The sequence below is a fragment of the Poromitra crassiceps genome, assembly GCF_964638095.1.
Source record: "Poromitra crassiceps genome assembly, chromosome: 2".
NCBI classification, from domain to species: domain Eukaryota; kingdom Metazoa; phylum Chordata; class Actinopteri; order Beryciformes; family Melamphaidae; genus Poromitra; species Poromitra crassiceps.
The window spans coordinates 85,517,244-85,540,682 of NC_139624.1; the positions used below are offsets into that span (position 1 = coordinate 85,517,244).

The following is a 23,439-nucleotide window of genomic DNA, read 5'->3' on the forward strand; positions in this document are numbered from 1 at the left end:
TCCTAGCTGCCATACTGCCATTTAGTCTATTTACACGCATTTAAAAGTTAAAATACCATGGACCCATTCAATGACGAGGAAACCAAAATGTACTTTTTCGAAAACCGACTGAAAACGTTCGCGGCATGGCCATTCGAGGAAGACTGTTGTTGTACCCCGGAGAACGTGAGTAATGTCCAACGTTTCAGGTTAGCTAATGCTAGCTTAGCTAACGTTATGCTTACTGCAACAAACAACAAACCAAGTCAGTGTTCACTGTGTGTCAGTGTTCGCTATACAGTCAATGGTTCAGTTGAGAAAAACAAATCGCATGTAGTCGAAAAACTTTACAGCAGAATCATCAACAGAACTCCCCGCAGTAGTTTTGCTGTAAGTTACGTTAGCTAAAGTTTTGAAAGCTGTTTGGAAGTTTGATTTTGTCTGGTTATGTGTCGTTTCACTGCAGATGGCCAAAGCTGGATTCATCCACACGCCTTCAGAAAACAGCCCTGACACCGCCCAGTGTTTCTTTTGCCAGAAAGAGCTGGAGGGCTGGGAGCCGGAGGATGACCCAGAGTAAGACCATTACATTGTTCACTAGGCTACAGTAACGTTAGCACATCTCATCTAACATTACAAATTAACCTTACTAGTCCAATTCTCAATTTTCTTTCTCTGGAGCCTGTAACGTTAATGGTAGTGAAAAATATTAGATCAGATGAAAGGATCCAGTGGGGAAAACACAAATAGAATATAAAATAAAACAATGAAATTGGATGTCAACCATAGACTGTATTGCATGGGTTAAGTTGTAGTTGTAAGGTGGGCTAAGTAAGCCTAATGTATAGCCTACAGAAAATGTTCTAAATCAAAGAAGCAAAATAAAGTAACCAAATTAAAGAAAACTAACAAAAACAGCAGTGGCAACAGAGCTCCTCCTTCCACGAAATACAGCAGAGCTAGGCCACACTAGGCCATGCAGAAGGCCACCCAATTGTCAGGGCCCCTCATTCCTTGGAGCCTACGAGCTACGGAGACCAACCGAACCATGTCGTGCTGCACAAGGGCCCGGAGAAGAGCTATTGCCAAAATAAGAGAAAAGTAATTGTTCAAAAAATTGTTAACGAAAGACTACAGGCAGCCATACTGCCTTACCTTCAGCAAATACAGCAGTACTAGGGCCAAACTGGGCCATGTGGAAAGCCACCGGAAAACCCCCATCGTCATGCTCCTCGTCCCTTGGAGCCTACGAGCTACGGTGACCAACCAAATCATGTGCTGTACAATGGTATGGAGAAGAGCTAATGCTCCATCCAGCTAGCTCCAGTCCTACTGCCATGCATGCCTGCAAAGAATGTCAGGGGAACATGTGTACTGATAACCTTTACAATAAAACAGGTAACCTAGGGACACACCTTATGCTGGCATTACTCTGTCTCAATCACAGCAGTGTAAGGAAAGAGTGAGGCAAGCCTACCATTAGCTGTGCAAGGCTGCCTTTTAAATGAGCTGCCAGACTAACACCCCATTTACACCTGGTTTTTAAATGCGACCTGTATCCAGATAAGTTATCTGGATAATGGTCGCATTTAAAAACCAGGTGTAAATGGGGTGAGAGATCTGAACACAATGTGAGCCAGACTACCTCCAGATGTGATCTGGCAGATCTGATCACATCCTGATCACGGTGCATTTACACCTTGCATTAGCATGCATTTTTCCATATCCAGATAACATCCATATAACTTATCTGGATACAGGTCACATTTAAAAACCAGGTGTAAATGGGGTGTAAGAGCAGTAGCCCAATTAGACAGGTGTCCACCTGTTCTGAACGGGGATGATTAGAGGGGAAGGCTCAACTCATTACATATGCAATTTTATGTATGAATGCAATATTAACAGAATATAGTATGGAGATATGTAAATGCTGAAGAGTTAAATGTGAGCGATGCACAGTATTCATCTTGGGCAATATCATAACAAGCCTATAAAGAGCACCCAAATCATTCTTATGAAAAGCAGATCCATTTATGATAACTAGATGTTCAAGTTCCCATGTGGGAGAGCCACTGATAAATACAAAGAAATAGGCTAGTTGCATCCTCTGTTTGCTACCTGAAGCCAGTTCATTAGTTTTTTCGATAGACCCTTTTCACGGGTGCCATTTTGTGTCGAAAAGGCAGTGTAAACACAGGTGGAAGCAAAACCGTAATGAGGGTTTCCAACTTCCATGATTATCATTTTATGAGTATCATTTTAACCCCCCGCCTAAACTACTGCCTTCCGTGGGAGGATTATTATATCTTTGGATCTGCAATCGGACGTCGGGGACGGGTAGGAGAGCGTTTTGAACGGCCGAGCCCCCCAATTGACTCAAGGAAAGCTGTGTGACGGTAGTTGGAGAGTGTATACGGAGAACAGCGGAATATTATGGGGCTATGTTTACAGTGATTTTACAACAGCTAAGAGGTGTTGTAAAATCACTGTAAACCATGGGGCTTATTGCTTAATTTGAAACCTAGCTTATTTCCTGTCAGCTATTGTATTAGCAAACACTGCAACAGGAAGTAAGCTAGGGGCAATTTAGAATGTTTATGTTAAGTTAAAACCGTCTGTCTACAGCACAGTCAAAGTGTGGCTCCTGTTAAAACCGTCTATCTACAGCACAGTCAAAGTGTGGCTCCTCACCTCTTTCTCTTTTTTGCCAGAAAGGAGCACAACTCACACTCCTCATCCTGTCACTTCATGGCCCTGAAGAAGAGCGTGGAGGAGCTGACCGTGGAGGAGTTCCTCAGACTGCAGAAGGAGAGACAGAAGTTTATCATCGTACGTGCTTCTGAGGACACCACTAAATATTTATTTGTGATCACTGGCTTACATTATACAGGGTTGCCACAGGTCTTGAAAGTGCTTGAATTTAAACAATAAATGAGTACTTGAAAGTGCTTGGATTTATAAAGAGGTCCTTTAAAGTGTTTGAATTTAGCCTACCGGAATCTCTGAGTTTGAGCCTGGTGTGCTCCGTCATCTCAAAATTGCGAGGGCAAGCTTGACTTTCTTCCTATCTACAGCATCACTCTCTGTGTTGCACTGTCATATTGGTCAAGATTGCTTTGAGTTTATTGCTGCCTTCAAATGGAAGTTGTGAACACAACATCGTGCACTTGGGGCTTTCAGAAGATTTGCCACTTTACCAAGACAGTGAATACCACATGGGGGGGGGGGGGGGGGTATGTTGTATATGTTGTATTTAAACATGGTAAATACAACCCCATTTGAAGGCAGCATAAATTATGTTAAGTAGAATTCATTCTGATGCATGGCTGGAAACAATTTTGCATTCGAGGACTTACGAGACTTGTATATGTGAACACATGTCTGTGTGAATTATTGGCCCTTAATTTTGAAATAATTTGTCCCTGAAAAGTGCTTGAAATATATCATTGCAAAAGAGTGGCAACCCTGTATACACCATATAATCAATAGACCCTTTTCACAGCAGCCATTTTGACATGTCAAAGCAGGGTAAACCCAGGTCTAACCAATAAGATTAATGATTGGTCCATTCCATTTAGGTGTTCCAGTGCCAGGGTCCTCATTAATGTTATTGTTTATAGCAGTGTTTACCCTGCTTTGAAATGTCAAAGTAACTCAAATAACATTCAAGAACATGACTGCCAACAGCAAAACAGACTTCTAAAAATTGCAATTTGTAACCGTCTGTGAGAACAAGAGTCACTGACAACGTATCTGATTCAAATATATTTTCATCCACTTGCAGAAGAAGCGCTGCGATGAAGCAATCACCAAATTTGAGGATGCGGCCAGACGGAGGAGAGCAGAGCTCATCAAGACAGCTGAAGCTGAAGACTGATGTGAGAGACAAGACGGATCAATGATAGATTGGAGGGTGGGGTGGGGGAAAGGGGTGAGTTGTGAGTGACCGTTTCTCATTTCCTTGTTCTTTTATATGTTCTGTTTATTATCTCTACCTTTCAATATTTAGGGATTGTAATGTTGGGAAAAGTCTTCTCATTAAACCTTTACTTTCACTTGTTGTGTATTGTATATTTTTGCTTGTAAAGTTGAGTTCTTAATATGTAGGCTATCAAATAGCTAGTGGTGTACCGGTATTTGGTTCTAACTGGTGCTGGAAACCTATACGCACGCACACAATAGAAATAGATGATCCACCTAATAATTTAAAATATGACCATGAAACAATAGCGGGATGGTGATACATTTGTTGTTTTTAACACGTTCACTGCGATTTATTTTTTTTGACGGTGGGACGTTGATCTAACCCTTTTACGTCTCCTACACCAGAATTGGAGGTATTGAATGTGTATAATCTATTTTACCGACCCACTGAGTGGCGACATGTCTCTCCACAGTAGAAAGAGGCGACCCAAAACTGGAGGGAAAAGCGAGGAAGCCGTTCTCATACTGTAAAATTGATGGCGAAAACGCTTTCACTTTCGCGCTGATGCACAGCGGTGGCAACGGTGGGGGGTTCCAAGAATAGATTGGATGCACACTTTGAAACACGCAGCATAAATATGACCAGAATCGCAAAACCTTCATCAAAGCTCTCAACCAAAACTCCACGAAACGAGCGAGTCCACCCAGACTTCCTCAAACAGCGGCCGCGCAAACAGGCGCAGCAGCAACTTCGTTGTGACACGCCCGCTGGAGAGCCAGGGAGGCAGGAGGAGAACACACACGGAGGGAGGAGTTGGAAGCAGAGGGGGGTTTCCTGCTGTTATGGAGGAAATTACTGTTCAAAACTATTGTTTAAATGTCTGAAGTCTTACTGATGCCAAAAATGAATGGTTAAAGTGACTGTTCTATCGAATTTCACAAAAAGCCGTTTATCTCTGAATCATTTTTCTGACGCTGAAACCATGCTGTATTCAACTGCTAATGCTTACATAACTACTAACTCTACAAACTAACTCTTTTAGACAGAGAAAGCACACATTCTATTAGTTCTTTTGAGATATTGTGTGTTCACAAAATCTTAGCAGAAAAGAATCCTCGGGTCTTGAAAGATGAGCCAGAATCCTCAAAAAAACCCTCTGGCAGAAGCTAACTACAGTAAAAAAAAAAACGTCTGGCAGTGAATGTTAATCATGAAGAAATGTGATAAATAGCATTTTTTTTCTCTAAGTGGTAACAGGAATGAGTGGATTGCAGATCCATATGTGATTTACAAGAGGTATGCATGTACTGCATTTTACCCCCCCCCCCCCCCCCCCCCCCATTTAAACGGTTTCTATTCTAAAGTGTCTACTCATTGCAACTCGGAGTCTGCTCCCATCCTACTTATACTCCCACCACGCCTGCGTAAATTTGGTTTGTGTGTAAATCTATGCGCCACTAAAAGAAAAGAAAAAGACGCCTCTCCCTGCCAGAAGCGGCTGTTGCTGTTCAGATGGAGGCTGTTGTCATCCCTGTTCAACTGTCGGAGTTTATAACTTCCCTACAGCTGTGCAACAGTCTGACGCAGGGGACAACTGTTGCCAAAAAACCCATTCTGAAGGAATGGAAGTCCTCTTCACCTTTCCAACTGTGGTTGACGGACATGACCTTTTGTTTATTTGGACGGGACAGTGCAAAATTAATGAACACAAACCATAGAACAGATACTAAAACCTGGAACATAGTAAAAGTGTAAAAATTGCCAGATTTAGCACGAGGCTAATTTCCATCCGTTGTCCCCATAAAACATAAAACACAATAAACATAAAATGTAAAACATAGGTGGTAGCAGCAGTACACTCTAAAACTAAGTAAAACATAAGTAGCAACAATACACTCTCAAATACATGGCAGCAATTACTCATATCAAATTAAAATTACATAATACACTAAAAGAAAAAGAAGGAAAACATACTACCTGTGAGTACATGACTGGTTTGTTTTCAGCCATTTTTTGAGACTGCTTTTGAAAGTGGCAAGGGTGGGGCTGTCCCTTATGGAGACGGGGAGACTGTTCCATATTTGGCTGCCTTTTATTGACAGCACATTCTGGCCAAACGTGGTCTGTCTACGATTGACCTTGCAGTCTCCTCTGGTTTCTGACCTGGTGCCAAGTCCAATGCTTCTATTTTTATGGATGAATTCCTCTAAAGGAGGGGGAGCTAGTCCATATAGGCACTTGTAGAAAAAACAGGCACTCTTCAAGACCTTGAGATTCTCAAAGCTCAGGAAGAGATGCTGTTCCAGAATGTTACAGTGGTGGTATGACAAAGGTTTTCTAGCAAACGCCTTGATGGCTCTGTGATAAAGCTGTTCAATAAGTTTTATGACAGTGGCACCTGCAAACGACCAGTTTGTAAAGCAGTATTCAATGTGAGAGAAAATCATGCAGTGGAGATATGTTTTAGCTGCATCAACTGTTAAGAAAGGCCGGATTTGTCTAAAATTGGCTAAATTAAAATTAATTGTGCTTTTCATTTTTTGATGTGTTTCTTGAAGGAGAGGTTCGAGTCCAAAATGACTCAGAGGTACTTGAAATGGGAGACCAGTTCCAATTCCTCCCCCCCCAGAAACACATTGGACCTTGTTATGCCAACTGGTCGTTTGCTGAACATCATGCATACAGTTTTTTTTGTATTTAGCAACAGGCACGTGTTTTGCAGCCAGTGATGGTGACCTCTGTTATAAGGATGGAGAGACTTAGGTTCCTGAGGACCAATTCACTTTAAAAGTTTTCAACCATTTGGGACCCATTTCTTTTATTCAAATGTTTTTATTGGTTTTTCAGAGCACTCCGTTCTCCAAATTAACACAGACAGAACAGGACAAAACAATGGGACCCATTTCTAACCTACCTTGATGAGGTTAGGGGTGACGGGTGACTCATCTGGTTGGTTTCTCATGGACCCCTTGCATGGGATCCCAGGAACTATATCTCTCACGAGCACATAAGCACCTATGCGGCTGGTAATCATATAGGCCTACTATTGAATGTCAATATATGTAGCCTACGTTTTTTTCTTTTCTTTTCATGTGTCTGAGCGTGTTCGTTTGTCTGTACATTGTTCTAAAAAATTGAAAATAAAATAGCATTTAGCTGCTAGCCCAGCCCAGGCAGACAGATCAGGGATTTAACCCCCGCAGTAAACGCACATCTGAACAGACGTCTTGTGTTCTGCTCTAGAATCCCCAATCCTGTAGTGTAGAGCCGCAGCACCGTCCTTTGGTGAGTCAGCCCATTGTGATATAACATTTTGTGGGCGTTCCCACACAGACCGACTGTTCAAAAGGGTGACTTGGCTGGCTGGTGGTCGCAGCGGGTTCTCATTTTGCCCCCTAAAGTAATAACTGAGTTAAAACAATTCCATTACACATTTGCATTTAGTGGCGCCAGAGATTAAAAAAAGAAAAGTATTTTTAGTTTGGTGGCGCCACGGACCTAAAAAAAAAAAGAGTAGCGCTAGCGTTAATCAAGTTTGACCATCGATGAATTCGTGTTTGACTATTTGCCTAGATAATCACAATCGTCGTTATCTTGTAATCGGTGATCGATTGTATTCCAGTGCAACAAAAGATGGCGGACCGAACGTCTGCTGGCTCTCAAAAAGCTAGCGCTAAGGTGAATTTATTTTTTGCATTGTAGTTACCTAGACATCATCTACTGAAATAAATTCAATGTTGTTATTAGTGGGCCCCAACAACCGCGACTATTTACGCATTTGTAGCTTGTAGTACGCAACGTTGTTAGCTGGCTAAAGTTGGCAGACGCGCTAACCTTTGACTGGCCAGCCTGCCACACACGAGCTAAGCTGAGCTAACGATGTAGCAACCACAACAAGCAAGGCCAGGCCCAGGCTTTACGTTTCAGTCTTTTAACTAGCAAGCTAAAACTTCTAACGCTATAGACAGATACTCTGAAGAACGCCGTTTGGTTAATATTTGTTTGGTTTTGTGTAACTTTGATATCTCAGCGTTAACGCGGGTAAGTTGTCCGCAACAGTCATTCGCCGCCCATTGCTTTTCAACCGAGAGCGCTGCAGCAAACAAACAGCGGTTAGCTAGGCCTCTTACTAATTTCGCTCGATTGTTTCTAGCTACAACATGGAATTAGCTGTAATTGCACGGTGCGATTGGGCAGAGGTTGTGCAACTCAACTGTGGCTAAATTAACTATGAGTGGGGCATGACCCAGTTTAACGTTACAGGTTAACATTGTCTGGTGTTACGTTTAACGTCACTGGTTACGTTATCAACACGCCCGACTAGAGTGCCTGTCAGCATGTGAGCTGTCACGGTAATAGGTAACGTTATAGTTAAAAAGCAAAAACACTTATTGTGTTAGTGGGAATCTGAGTGATTGTGTTCTTGTCACACATTCATAGCGTTAGATGCTTTAACGTTAGCTGTCTGAAGAACTGTTGTAGTCCAACCATGATTTGTTTACATCTGCAGGCGCTGCTTGAGAGCAAACTGAAGTCTTTCAGCATTGGTAAAATGGCAGTTGCAAAGAGAACCCTGAGCAAAAAGGAACAAGATGAAATTAAGAAAAAAGTAAGTAACGTTACTGGGACCTATTTATTTAGATACTCAGAGAATCATTCTATATCATCTGGTGGTAGCTAGTAATTATTACATGCTACTTCATTTATTTGAAAAAAACAGACAAAAACATATTTTTCAACTTCGATACTGTTTTTTTTCAGGAGGATGAGCGGGCAGCAGCAGAGATTTATGAGGAGTTCCTTGCTGCCTTTGAGGGAGGGGAGGGCAAGGTCAAGGCCTTTGTCCGTGGTGGTATTGCTAATGCAACAAAAGGTAAAGAAGTTCAAATACTTGGGTCATGTTTTCCCCAATTAGAATAGATTCATTATTAAAGAGATACTCAACCGCAAAAAATCTGAGGAATCACTCAGCTGAGGGTCATGTCAGTTTTTCAAAAAAGCGTGGGCAGTTTTGAGGCTTTCGAATCCGCCCACTCCACATTTGGATAGGATGAACTGTTGTGGGATGTGCAAATTTCAGAGTCTGTGCAGTTCTTTCTCGCACATGTGTGGTTTCATTCACAGCCAGCTAGCGCTGTGAATGGACCTGCTCCTCCTGCTGCCTTCTCCTGTTCCCTATCCTCCTTTCTACCAAACACCAGCAGTGTTTGCATATTTCCCCAGCATGCTTTGGGGCGGCATACCTTTTTTTTAAACAACCAAATCAGGCCTAAAAGTGGTAGATAGAAATAATATTTATTCTTAACACAACATGCAATTCTGGAATATTTGAATATTGTGTAGCTTTTGCACCCGGAAGACAACACATTCGACCCATGACTATCCCTAACCTGTCCCTGGCCACTAAACTCAACAGACGAACATTTATTTATTTATTTATTTATTTTACTAACAAACACACAAACTAGGCTATCTCACTCTGATGAGAGAGGGGAAATCCTCCGTGGTGACACAGCGCAAGCTTCGCTGTCTTGCTGGTTGCCCCTCTGATCTCTTTCCCTCCTCTCCTCGCCTGCTCGTATGCCCCGGAGAATAATATTCATGTATAGAGTCGTCTCCATGCGAGCAGACAGAGGGGCAACCAGCAAGACAGTGAAGGATTTCCCCTCTCTCATCAACAGCGCTGTGCTGGAGATTTTAGTTGTTACCGGTGTTACACGGTGTTGGGGGATACACCGATTACATAACGTGCCCACGGTAACACCTTTTGTTTTTATGGAGGAAGAATTGAAAGGAAAACTCCGCAGTTTCAGCGTGCGCCGGTGTAAATTACAAGCGCTCCCTCTCGGCTGCAGTGTGGCTCCGCTGTTATGGTTAGACCAGCAACTAACGTTAGTTAACGCTATACATCTTATGAACACAAATGATGCACTCCTCATACACATGTAGGTAAGACCCTTAGCTAAGCCTGCATGCGTGTGCATACTGTTGTCACTGCGGGCCATCTCTGGAAATGTGCCTTTTTTTCCATAGCGAAAAGTCGATGCTAACTTAGCATCAATGCTAACGGGAGGGAGGACTTACCAGCATTCAGTCATTGCCTGCTTACTGCTGCTTGCTGGTATTGTTAATCCCATGTCAGAAAAAGTCTCCAGGTGTGTCGCTAACGTTAGTTTATTTTGAGAAAGATTGTCTCCATGGGCGTCTGAAAAGTTGTCTCGAGTCAGATGTAGCCATGAGTTGTGATGCAGCCAGTGTTGTATATGACTGTGAGCGTCCATGCTAACGTTAGTACTTTAAACAGCAGCAGCGTGCATCTTGTCTCTATGAACCTACAGAATGGACGGTTAAAGCATAGACTCTTGCTTACTTTAAAACTTGTATTATCAACATACGTAACGTTCGCTCTAGTCTAGCTGCTATGGATACCCGACTGGTGTCTCACTGTTATTGTTCCCGGGAACAACATGCACTAGTAGGAACTAACATTCCCGGTGTAACCGGTAATACCGGTGAGGTCACGTGCTTATTATTCAGTGTGAAAATGTTAACACCGTGGCATCCCTACTGGAGACAATTCTTCCATGAACTGGAAGAATTGGCCAAAACAGAGGGACAGAATGGGAAACTATCCATCAATCAGCTAAATATATATAGGGTCATTTCCATGTTGCCAGACACTATTGACAGTTTGAGCCTCCCAGCCGACAAAACAGGCAGTTTTATTAGCGAACGTGTATTCAGATGCAGCGTGCAATTCTTTGACTGGGTTACACTGTGTAGTTGTTTGAGCACATTGCTCCAGCTGTAAACAAGGCTATCTCGGTGAGTACTCGACCAATTTGAAAAAAATGTGTCATGATGAGTTTATTAGACACATGTGGAAAATAGGGTCCAGGTTGAAAAACAACATAAGTTATCCTTTAACCATAGACTGTCAAATTATTTAGCATACATGATCAATAATACATACATTTCTGTTTGATGATAAGAGAAACATTGTTAACTTTTTTACATGTGTACCTCCACACATGCACAATGCAGTGTGAGTCAATGAAAGCTGCCACTGTGTGGTGTAACATGTCCAGTGAACACAGATGATGATTATCATGTTCTTCATATCAGGGTTCAACACTAACTTTTAAGGCATCAGCTTTTGGTTGATGAAGCTGAAAATATGGTTGCCGTTTGTAGTCACCTGTGCCAGTGGTTGCCCACTGATGGCATGGCAACCAAAGGCCAAGAAATGTTGAAATTTTCTCAAAATAGTTGCCAATGTCAATGTGTATACCCCACGCTGCAGTCAGTTTTGCAGTATGTTTTTTATATTATATATATATTTTTTTTCATTAACAGAGCATGTGAACTTGGGCATATAAGGGAAACTAATAATCCATCCACATACAGAAACATTTTGGCAAAATACTCAAAAGCAGATTGTCAAGATTTTCTCCCCCCTTACTCATCAGAAGTATTTGTATGCATAACACATTTGTTTAGACAAAATGTGATGAGCAACAACAGAAGAAATCAATCCACAAGCTAATAATGCTAAGCTGTGAAAAATGCTATACCTTATCTGTAAACCGTAGACTTGTGGGTACCCAATGAACCCATTTTCTTTCAGCTAAATTTAGCTGAGAGGTCAAAGGGACCCCTTTGAAATAGTTTTCCCTCAGGGGCGTCTAAGCTGGCATTACGTTAAACCAAAGCTGGCGATGATGCAGCGGATTTGTTTGTTGTTTACGTTAGCTGTTGTTAGCGAGCGTTAGTGTTAGCGTTAGCATCCAAAATGAAACGTCCAGGGATTGTGTATGTAACTCCAAAAAAACAACACGCTAACGGTAAGCTAACCGCGCTAGCCTGGAGACCCACTATAACAAAGGGACTTTGGTGTTGAGCTAACGCTAGCTGCTGGACAGAGCCATCTAACACAGCCAATAATAAGGAAAACAAAGGCGCAGTCGCGCACATTAGGCTACATAAAAAGCATCAGTCAACATCACATCGTGTCTTTTCTTTAATCTGGTGGCAGCATTTTTCAGTAAAAAGGCTATCATTCACTGAGAACTGGCACCAATGCAAAATTCGAACAGATCAGTAACATAACAATAAGAGTTTAAATTTGTCATTGTTTTATCTGCAGACAAAGCAGTCATTGGCTTTCGGTTCTATAAAAGCCTTTATCTTTGTATTGATTATAATTGAGTGATACACTTTATTAAAACAATCATATCGTCGCTGTCGTTCCAGGACCTCGAATGTGCCTTTTTTCACTTTTTTTATTTTTTGTCATGAATCAATGCCATTGGTCACCCTTCATGTCTCTGTGTGGTTTTTAACAAATGCAACCAATGGAAAAGCATTAAAACGAGCTTGTGAGTAAATCTCGTAACGCCATTCGCCCTCAATCTGTCAGTCAAACCTCGAAATTCCCCCCCCTACCTCCGTGTGTACCCCCCACGCAGGACAATAAACCCGGAAAAGACACACGGCAGACGCGCTGTGTATTTCTCATATCGTTTTGACTAATCCTGGCTTCCTCTGACGTTAATATATCAATCAAATGTTTTCCAGTTATTCCTAGGCTGCAAACTTGTTTTAACATGCAAATCGGAGTGCTTTCTGACGAGAATAAAGTAACGTTAACGTTACGTTATGTCAGACTATTCTCACCCCATGCCAAAGCCCCCATTCGGCCATGAGAGGCGAGGGGCAATCCTGCTGCTCCTGCGCGTGCCCCCGCGGCCTGGAGTTTGGGGGCTCGTGCATGAGTATGCGACTCTCTCCCGCTTGACTGGCCGTGAGAAAGTGCTTCCAAGTCGCACTGATAATATAAACATCATTTGAGCTTATCCAGGTAAGATATTTATAAAGTAATGACACATTCAGCGGGAAACTAACTATAATTAAGACATGTGCCAACTTGGACGACATTTGGTTCAGTAGTTTAAGAGCAAACAGGTTTTTTTTACTTCCTGAAAAGTTAATGTTTTGGAAATTCGAGGTCCTGGAACGACAGCGGCGATATTACACTTCTGATTCAGAAGTGTTCTTTGATTTGTGTTCACAGTGATGTCAGATTTGGTTAGGTCAGAGCTATGCTCACTACATCTGCCTTTTTTTTTTACCCCAGGTGTGCATAAAATACAGGTTAAAAACGTTTTTTTTTAATATATATATATTTTTTATTATAATTATCTGAATATCGTATTGGTTATCGGCCAGGAGAAGCAGATATTTATCGGTTATCGTATCGGTTGAAAAAATCCATATCGTGCAATAAGTGCATCCCTAAAAATGACCCTGCTACAGCCATTTGATTACCCGCGGAAATCAGAAGTGTTGGCAGACCACCTGCAGTACCTCCATGGCCCACTAGTGGGCCGCAACCCACAGTAAGAAAAATCCTAATCCCCCACCCCGTCGGCCATCTGAAGCTTCGGATATTCGACCTTAACTACTGCCGAATATCCGGAGCCCAAAAAATGGCATTCGGTACAGCCCTAATTGAAATTGGAAACTGTCTTCTTCCAGAGGAAGCTGCTGCTGACGAGAAGAAGGGGAAGCTGTACAAGCCCAAGTCACGGTTTGAAGCCCAACCAAAAAGCTTCTTGCCATTGGAAACCCCTCCCCAGTTTTTAGCATTGGACAAAAGACATGTATGTACCATTAACTATCTACAAGTAGCCTTTTCTGGTTACTAAAGTCAATAATGCCATGCCCTTCATTTCACTGTTTTCACACTATCCACATGCTTGTATTTCAGCCCCTGAAGAAAAATACTGAAAAGGAAAAGAAGAAGAGTAACTTGGAGCTTTTCAAAGAAGAACTTAAACAGTAAGCATCAGCACATACTGTAAATCTTTACCCGCTTTTATATTTGGGTTGGCAGTAGCTTGGAGGAGAGAGGAAGGCCACCCACTCCCAGTGGGACAGACAGAGAAACAGACAGACAGAGCCCTAGCTCCCATTTATATACTGATGATGATTGTGGTTATACTGGACAGCTCCCAGGTATGAACTTGTGGAACTGTGTGAATGTGAAGCAATCTGTTGCTCGAAATGAGCATGCATGCTCAGTCAATTTTCCCTGATTAAATCAAGATTAAAATAATAATCTGCAGTGAACAAATTATTTTTGCATATAATTGTCTAATATGCGGTCTGTTATAGAATACAAGAGGAACGGGATGAAAGACACAAGATGAAAGGACGCGTTAGTCGTTTTGAACCCCTGTCTGGCATGGATGGAAGACGCTCATGTAAGTGCCTACAAGCTGAATGATGATCATGACGATCAACATATGTACTAACTGGGTCTGAAAGGGCCCTATCCCGCACGCCTTGCTTTGCCCCCTATCCCCTTTTTGTTAGTTTTACCTAGAAACAAAATTTATTCTGCTTTTCTGCTTCTTTTAGCGGATGGTTCTTCAAGAAGAAACCGTCCGTCCAGTGGTAATTGTGACTTAATATGGTGGCTTTGAACATCTTGCTAAGAAAATGTGTTGTCCTATCAGACAGCATTAAGGAAAGTCTCCTCTCTTCTCTGTCTCCGCAGTTTTGGATGATTCGGCACCAGGTTCCCATGATGTTGGAGACCCATCCACTACTAACTTGTATCTTGGAAACATCAATCCACAGGTAAACTTGTGTGTCCAAACACAATTTGCTGTCAGGGGAAAAACACTAGAAAAACAAAATTGTAGAAATTTCCTGTCCCTGATTTCAGGTGGCTATCTTTTATAGCAATGATGCTTATCCCAGTGTACACCTTCTAAGTAACAGGGTTCGTACAAAGTCTTGGAAGTTTGGAAAATGCTTGATTTTAGCTGTAATTTTTTCAAGGTTAGGAATGTTTGAATTTGAATATACTTGTAAAATGTTTGATTTTCAAAATAATCTAGTGCATTGGTTCCCAAACTGTGGTCTGTGGTCCGCGGGGCTCCGCCTGGTGGTCCGCCATGGGAATCGCACACAGTCTTTTTTTTTTTTTTTTTACAGACAGTAAAACAAACAGTTTTACATACACATTAACCCTGAGCAGTTGCCAGATTGGGCCGATTTTCGGAAATATCGCGATATTTGGGAATTTTGAACATTTAATTTCAGAGGCTACAGCAGGCTCACTTTTAAAGCCAGAGTGAAGTTTCTGGTATCATATGAAACTAGAAGACTTAAGGAATCGATTTCTACCAACCATGTCATGCTAGCTTGTCAGAAATGTACCTAAATAACACTCCAAAGATAGGCTAAATTTTGGCGAGGGATTTTCTTTTTCAAAGGGTCCTCTTTTTCACAGCCTGTTGGCAGGTGTGTGTGTGCGTCCATTTTGAACCAGCTAGTAGCCTTATATTGTTATTTAGCCTTTCTGCTGCTATTGCATGGTTAAATCAGCAAATTTTATTTTATGGGGGGCGGGCGGTTGGTATATGCAGTGGAAGTGGTCCCTGGGAAATTTGGTTTGGTACGTAGTGGTACTTGGTCGGAAAAGTTTGGGAACCCATGATCTAGTGTTTCATCTACACGATCAATCATGTAAACCAAACTTCTTTTAATATTTGAAATGAAACCGTCCCGTCGTCATATTTGTTTGTTGTCTCCTGGCGTCTCACACAAAGACATGGACTGGATGCAACTGCAGATAGATTGACGTGCGGCGAAATGAAAAGGGGGTGTTTTTTCATTCTGCTCTGCATCATGAGGGCGACCATCTGCTCTTATCTGCATAGTAACAATTTAGATATGATAAAGGCTTTGAGAGTCTGTAAATCTTTGATTTAGGTCCCCTGAAAGTGCTTGAATTTTCTTAAAAAGCTGTATGAACCCTGAAGTAACCATGTCTTCGTGTTGCTGTTGTTGGTACTGTAGATGAACGAGGAGATGTTGTGTCAAGAGTTTGGCCGCTATGGCCCGCTGGCCAGTGTGAAGATCATGTGGCCGAGGACGGACGAGGAGAGGGCTCGGGAGAGGAACTGTGGCTTTGTGGCCTTCATGAACAGGAGGGATGCTGAGCGAGCACTCAAGAACCTAAACGGTACAGTTAGATTTCTCAACATTTAACAAATTTATGAGAGAATGGTGGTGAAGCTGGACCTCCCAGCTGTTGTATGTTTCTAAATGTTTTTTTTTGTCTCTGTGCCGACTGCAGGAAAGATGATAATGAACTTTGAGATGAAGCTGGGATGGGGCAAAGGTGTGCCCATTCCTCCCCACCCCATCTACATCCCTCCTTCCATGATGGAGCACACACTTCCCCCACCCCCCTCTGGCCTGCCCTTCAACTCCCAGCCCCGTGAGAGGCTGAAGAACCCCAACGCCGCCCTGCTTCCTCCGCCCAAAAACAAGGAGGAGTTTGACAAGGTAACTCACCATGGCAGCCTAGGATTTTCTCAGGGGTTTATGCCAGTGTTTTGTAAATGCTCCTGGTAAGATGTTAGCCTTCATATTCAATCATAAGCATTCGGTCAAGGTTTTAGTCCTAGTCTCTGTGAGTGGTTGCTTTTATCATGTTGACTGAACTAAACTAGTATTGCATTGTTTATCAGGGTGGGTAGAATGAACTGTTACTTAGCATTACAGAGAGGTGTTAATGAATACAGTGTCTGTCAGGGGTGTTTGGCCTATTATAAAACTGACAGCAGTAAAGGAAAGTTGTTGTCCATTTGCAGTTTTAAATGCACTTTTTATATTTTTCACCTGTTGCCTTTTAACAATACTCACATATTCTATGTTTATTATCTGATGTGACTTCATATACAGACTCTGTCGCAAGCCATAGTCAAAGTGGTTATCCCAACAGAAAGGTACATGTTTTTCTTTTTTTAATTGGTGTAAAAACTTAGAAAAAAACATCCCATAATGAAGCTAAAAGTTTGATCATTTGGATCATGCATGCTACAGGGGGCTGGTCAGTATGGGTGAGCAATGGTTGAAGCAACTGTACAATATCTCCATGTTAGTACATAGAATAATACTGACTGACATCAGATTGTTATGCACTTAGCTCTTTCACACTTAACAAACACTCATATAAACATAGATATCCAGTAAAACTTTCATCGTAGTTCTTATTTTGTGCTGTTTACAAACTTGGATCATTCATTTTCTACGTCTCAGTACCACTCTATACATCAACATTTAATTTTCATCTTGTAGCTTAACATCAGTGACATGGTTATCTTCCACATACTGTACATAGCCTGCTGATTCTAGATCCCTAGCTGTCAAGTCGTGCTTTCTGACCATTGCTCCTTCAGACCGTCTTCCCCCTTGGCCTCTGTCTCCCCCAGGGACTCAGTAAATCTGGCCCCTGCCAACCAATCAAAAACTTCCCATTATTAGTCCATACGACCTTTGACATTGGCCTTGGTGAGCAGCACAAGTTGAACTGTCGGCAGCAGCGAGGGACCTGAAAAGCATCATGGGATGGATTGGGAAAGTATACAGAATTTTACCCCGCCATTGGTACGATCGACTCCAATACAAGTAAATGTGATCTGTGTTGTCAAATGAAAGACATCCTTTGTTTTGTTGGCCACTTTAGGCTACTTATATGCAACCTGCACCATATATCTCCCCAACCAAATTCCATGCGGAACACTAGTCATCTTATTTGCACTGTATTCAGTCATGACCAATAGATAAACTATTTAGCCCATTTACGCCAACAATCCTATACTGCTTTGGTTCTTTCTTAATTCACTTCACACATTAGTTAGGAGGTGAGACTGGGTATTGAAAGTTACTGTATTGACAGACTTTGTCAGGTTAATACAGTGTCTCTGCAATGTCCCACTCCTATTTTCCCATGTTTCAGCTTCACCGTTCCCCATTCTGTACAAATTGATTCTAGGAAGTAGATGTATATGAAAGGGTCCATGCAGTGCAACCGCATTAAAACCAGTTGCACTGGTATCCCTAAAGTACGCGGGCATGAACGCGATGATAATCTTCCCGTTTGCATCCAATTTCCAGTCTTAATTTCTATCGTTAGCATTTTTTTTTTGAATTGATGTTTTACTGTAATGTGATCAGTTCTCATTTGGAAAGTATTGATTTTTGGCTGCATTTATACACATATAGACAACATACACATATTCATGTTTCTGTGTCTACATAGGCCCAGAGGCATAGTCCAGGTTGGCAGACAGGCTTTGCATATGGTCAAGAATGTGGCCACTCTGAATCCGTTTGCTTTAACTGTGTCTTTCTTCTAGGAATCTGCTCTCTCTCATCCACCGAATGATCGAGTTTGTGGTGCGTGAGGGCCCAATGTTTGAAGCCATGATTATGAACCGAGAAATCAGCAATCCCATGTACAGGTGAGTCAATGCACAAAGCCTAAGTAATAAATTACCCTTTGTTTCCTTTGGTTATCTAGTGTTTTTTGCAGAGTTTTGATGCTTGATCTTTTTGTTCCAGGTTTCTATTTGAGAACCAGAGCCCAGCACATGTATACTACCGATGGAAGCTCTACTCCATACTACAGGTTGTGATTTTGATGCTTCAAACACGCTGTAGCAAGCTGTCTGTTGCTGTATTACAATAGCAAATGTGACCAATTGAAGTGCAAGTTGATGGTCTTTGGTTCATTGTAGTCCAGCAGGATTTGGTGTGTTGTTCATTTATGAAGTATGTCTTATTACTTGCTCAGGGAGAAGCACCAGCCAAATGGCGAACAGATGACTTTAGGATGTTTAAAAATGGCTCTATGTGGCGTCCCCCTCCTCTCAACCCATACCTCCACGGCCCTTATGACGATGGAGAGGAGGAGGAGGAGGAAGAGGAGGAATCTAGGCAGAGAGGCTGCTTGAAAGAAGAGTAAGTGGTTATGGGAGTAGATGCAGTTAAAGTATAGCCATAAAGCATGTAATTATGTATTGTTTCTGACATCATACATGCTTAATTTCCCTACATCTCCTCTCTCTCCCTTCATGCCGGCAGCGAGCGGGATAAACTGGAGGAGATGCTTCGGGGCATGACTCCCAGGAAAGGAGACATAGCTGAAGCCATGTTGTTCTGCCTCGGCCGCGCCGATGCTGCCGAGGAGATTGTGGAGTGTATCACAGAGTCCCTCTCCATCCTTAAAACCCCCCTCCCCAAGAAGGTCAGATGCAACACTGGCTTTGTGTTGAGGAAACAACACAGAATTTCCTTGAATGTCAAGTTATAACATTCAAGTAAAACTGAATCCGTTGTTTCCTCTTTGTCCTTTCAGATTGCACGGTTATATCTAGTTTCTGATGTGCTGTACAACTCTTCTGCCAAAGTTTCCAATGCGTCTTACTACAGAAAATAGTAAGTTATTTATGTGCTTGGACTCAAACCTAAATACCCACATTTTATTGTATGAAATGCAAGCAATATTGTTCTCCTGTCTTCAACAGTTTTGAGACCAAGCTCTGCCAGATTTTCTCAGACCTCAATGCGACATACAGATCGATACAGGGCCACCTCCAGTCTGAGAACTTTAAGGTATCAAATTTCCACCAATACCTGCTCAGAAAACTAAATGCACAAAATAATCCATGCAATCAGTCTCTCATCCACGTGACTCAGCCATCTCTTGACTCGTTTTCTTCTCTGTGGCAGCAACGGGTAATGTCGTGTTTCCGGGCGTGGGAGGACTGGGCGGTGTACCCAGACCCTTTCCTTATCAAGCTGCAGAACATCTTTCTGGGTCTGGTTAACATCTCAGCAGAGAAGGAGACCCCTAGCATCATACCGGAGGTCAGTAACCTAAATTCCCCCGTCTCCGACTTTGTGCTTTCAAAATCTATCACATCATATATTCCCAGCAATAATCATCTTTGTGTGTTGTCTTTGCCCTAGCCTGAACCAGCAGAGGACATTGACGGTGCCCCTATTGGGGAGTATGTCGATGGGGCTCCACTGGAGGATGTGGACGGGGTGCCGATCGACTCAGGGATCATTGATGGGGCCCCGATCGATGGAGCCCCTCTGGATGACCTAGATGGTGTTCCTATCAAGCCCATGGAGGAGGACATAGATGGAGTACCCTGTGAGTGGTGCTGAGACTGACATAATGTTGTATGAGGGCTTGTGAATGATGCCCTTGTACAACCTGTTCTTTGTGGCTCTTGTATAGTGGATAAACTCAAACAATTTCCCTTTACTTGGTTTTAAAGTGGATCAATCCAAGGATGCAACCTTCAAGGTAGCACCCTCCAAATGGGAAGCGGTGGATGAGGCGGAGCTAGAATCTCAAGGTGAGAAGGTTTTAGGTGGCATCAAACTATGAACCTTTAATGCATGGAAGATCTGACATATGGGAAATTAGTCCCCATTTGATGCGGTTTGTGGTGCTTAATCTCAACTGTCATCTGTTTCCCCCTCAGCTGTGACCACCTCAAAATGGGAAATGATGATTGAGCCGCCGGAGGAAACGCAAAAGTGAGTGCTGTTTTTACTTGTGTTTTGAGGATAATAAGCAGTTCTATTACACTCCAAACACCTTGGTGCATCCTTTTTTCCCCACTAACATTGTGTCTGCCTCTGAAGGGATGAGGAGAGTGACGACGATGACAGGAGCCCCCGCTCGGAAGATCCACAGAGTTACTCCAACCCCATCAGAGATGACAGGGATGACATCAAGGCTAAGATCTCAGAAATGAATGAGGAGAAACGCACCAAGTTGAGAGAGATCGAGGTACTGTCCTGCTACCATGTAACCCCAAATCACACACCAGTCGTAATGTCTAACAGTTCTGTTTAGAATGCAAAGGAAATTCAAATCCCTAGCCACATCTTCCATACTTTCCATTTGTTGGTTTGACCGTTTCCCCCTCATTGTATTTTCTTAGGTTAAGGTCATGAAGTTTCAGGATGAGCTGGAGTCTGGGAAAAGGCCCAAGAAGCCTGGCCAGAGTATTCAGGAGCAGGTGGAACACTACAGGGACAAACTATTACAAAAGGTATTAAACCGGGCGGGCTCTGTGCTTTCACCACAGATGACACCAAATCCACGATTCAGCACAGTCATTAATTGTGTTCCTCTACTGCAGGAAAAAGAAAAGGAGAAAGTTGAAAGGGAGAAGGAGAGGGAGAAAAAAGAGAAGGAAAAAACAGAGGCACGGCTGAAAGACCTGAAAAAGGAAAAAGAAAAGGAGGACACACCGACCAAAAAAGAAAGGTGAGACACTATTTTGTTGCTCGCAGTGTAGCAGGTTTATCATTGTCAGTAACGGTGTAGTGCTAAAGCATTTTACTGTGTTCCCTTTGCTTTATGATGTATGGGATTTATTTAATGTCCCATCTCAGAAGTTTCCCCCCTCTGGTTGATAGGAAACGGCGTCACAGCGGGTCCCCCAGCCCAACGCGGAGCAGCAGCAGACGAGCTCGCTCCCCATCGCCGCGCTCCGAGCGGTCAGAAAGGTCGGTCCGCTCCGACCGCTCCTACCCTAAAGACGTGTCCTTGCGCTCCTCCCATAAAGACTCCCCCCGCTCCAGCAACAAAAAGTCCTCCAAGAGGTAAGAGAACCTGCCCAATATGAAACCTAGGCCTCTTTTATAAGGAATGGGAACGGATGACATTTTGAACCAGTTCCTGTCTCACATTATATTACCCTTATAGCACTTGGGAAATACAAGTTTCCAAGTTAAGTGATTAAAAATGTGCTCCAATCCCAAATTAAACCAAATAAAAATCTAGCTGTTCATATCATGTTTTGTTATTGCCAATATAACACCCTTCCAAAACTGTACACTGAATGTTCAGTTCAGTTTTAAGCAGCATGGGAGCAGTTTCCTTGTGCAGAGCACTAATGTAGTTTATTATGGAAGTGTAACTCAATTTTGGAGCTGTACTTTGATAGGTTCAAGTCTGTCACTAATTGCTTTTCTACTGATTTATTATTTTCCTTCCACTCCAAATTACTGTTAAAAGTCATTAGAGCTTGTGCGTCCTGGTAGCTCACCTGGTAGCACGCATACCACGAAGGCCCGGTCCTTTGCGTGGCCGACCCAAGTTTGAATCCGACCTGCGGTCCTTTGGCGCATGTCATCCCCCCTCTCTCCCCACCCCTCCTGTCTGCCCACTGCCCTATATAAAAATCAGTAAAGGCGAAATGCCCAAAAAATAATCGGAAAAAAAGTCATTCGAGCTTAAACCATAAAATGCCTGTGGCTATACAATATTTTCTAACATTTTTAATGCTTGCTCTGCTGCTACACATCTGCTACAAGGTAACTTCTCCCAAATGGAACCACTAGCCTTGCAGTTGCGTACACACACACACGAGAAGACGTAATTTAATAAAAAATTAGTAATTGAATGCAATTGTTTTATACACGACTAAATAGTGTATAAAAATTGCATTCCCTGTAGAAGAGTAGGGAAAATGGGAATCAATAAGGCAAATGTATTTTAGATGTGGTTACAAGCTATTTCTCTTAGGAGCCAGGCCTCAGTTCCCAGCCCGACACTTTTCACTATGAACCCTGGTTTTCATTGTTTTGCTTATTGCAGCGGGTAAATTGAGTTATGTTTGTCCTTCCAGATCTCCCTCATCACCCCGCACACCCAAACGGTCCAGGAGGTCACGCTCCAGGACGCCCAAGAAATCAGCGAAGAAGTCCCGCTCCAAATCTAGATCCCCTCACCGGTCCCACAAGAAATCAAAGAAGAGCAAACACTGACATATCCTCTCCCCCAACCTTCAGACCAGCCTATTCTCCTCCCTCCCCATGCCTTGTTGTATAAAAGATTGACTGAGTAGGCTGTGCAACATCCCTGCCCACATTTTCATGTAAAGACAAAAGAGAGGTGGTTGTTGCACGGGTTGCCAATTTGTGTATCAAATGGATTGGGATGTTGCTGTTTTATATTGTATAAAAAATTTGCTTGTGTGTCCCTACTCCCCAACACCACCCAATGGAATAATGTGGTAGACCACACCCGAACAGAGTGTGATGACTCTAGTCTTATAACCATGCTGTCATTTTCTGTTTTTGTAGTTCACATTAAAAAAAGAATTCCTAATAAACTAGTGGCCTTTTTTCCCAAACAGATTATCTGGTGAAATTATACTGCTACATTTATATATTTTAAACAAAAACAGGCTCATACACAGGAAAAAGGAAAAACATACATTGTCAAAATAACGACTCGGCTACCAGCAGCGTAGTGTACTCATGTCCTTATGAGAGATGTGCATGGGATCACATGCAAGGGGTCCATGAGAGGTCAGCTGGGCGAGTCACTCGTCACCCCTGACTACATCAAAGTAAGCCAGAAACGGGTCCCAAATAGTGGAAAACTTCCCAAGTGAGTTGGTCCTCAGGAACCTGAGTCTCCATGTGCACAACTTTGACCATGTCCATCAGCCACAACTGAAAGGAAGGAGGAGGGGGAGACTTTCACTCCTTCAGAATGAGTCTCTTTGCAACAGTCACCCCCAGTGTCAGGGACTGTTGCACAGCTGTAGGGAGGAGCAGTGAGGATTCAGAGCAGACAAAGATGGTGAGTTCCGCCTCCGGTTGAAGGGTTATTTGATAGGCGTTAGAGTACGAGT

General features: G+C 42.7%; 2 protein-coding genes across 5 annotated transcripts; both read left to right on the forward strand.

Annotated features, from left to right (window-relative positions):
* LOC310772409 (baculoviral IAP repeat-containing protein 5.2-like) lies at positions 1–4,034 on the forward strand. The gene is made up of 4 exons (XM_083632213.1): positions 1–165; positions 446–555; positions 2,691–2,808; positions 3,764–4,034. The coding sequence occupies exons 1-4, from the start codon at positions 58–60 to the stop codon at positions 3,854–3,856; spliced, it is 429 nt and encodes a 142-aa protein (XP_083488339.1). The 5' UTR covers positions 1–57; the 3' UTR covers positions 3,857–4,034.
* A 3,487-nt stretch (positions 4,035–7,521) lies between these two features.
* u2surp (U2 snRNP-associated SURP domain containing) lies at positions 7,522–22,889 on the forward strand. 4 transcript variants are annotated; one of them, XM_083632176.1, is made up of 26 exons: positions 7,522–7,582; positions 8,415–8,513; positions 8,666–8,777; positions 13,442–13,566; positions 13,674–13,744; positions 14,081–14,169; positions 14,327–14,362; positions 14,466–14,548; positions 15,776–15,941; positions 16,056–16,267; positions 16,667–16,710; positions 18,124–18,228; positions 18,329–18,395; positions 18,561–18,727; positions 18,851–19,013; positions 19,125–19,204; positions 19,294–19,381; positions 19,499–19,636; positions 19,739–19,928; positions 20,056–20,136; positions 20,266–20,320; positions 20,429–20,576; positions 20,731–20,841; positions 20,932–21,059; positions 21,188–21,397; positions 22,426–22,889. In XM_083632176.1, the coding sequence occupies exons 1-26, from the start codon at positions 7,538–7,540 to the stop codon at positions 22,562–22,564; spliced, it is 2,952 nt and encodes a 983-aa protein (XP_083488302.1). In that variant the 5' UTR covers positions 7,522–7,537; the 3' UTR covers positions 22,565–22,889. The 4 variants fall into 4 exon arrangements, with proteins under 4 accessions (XP_083488302.1, XP_083488303.1, XP_083488304.1 ...); XM_083632177.1 differs by having other exon boundaries at positions 21,212–21,397; XM_083632178.1 differs by lacking the exon at positions 14,327–14,362.
* The last annotated feature ends 550 nt before the right edge of the window (positions 22,890–23,439 follow it).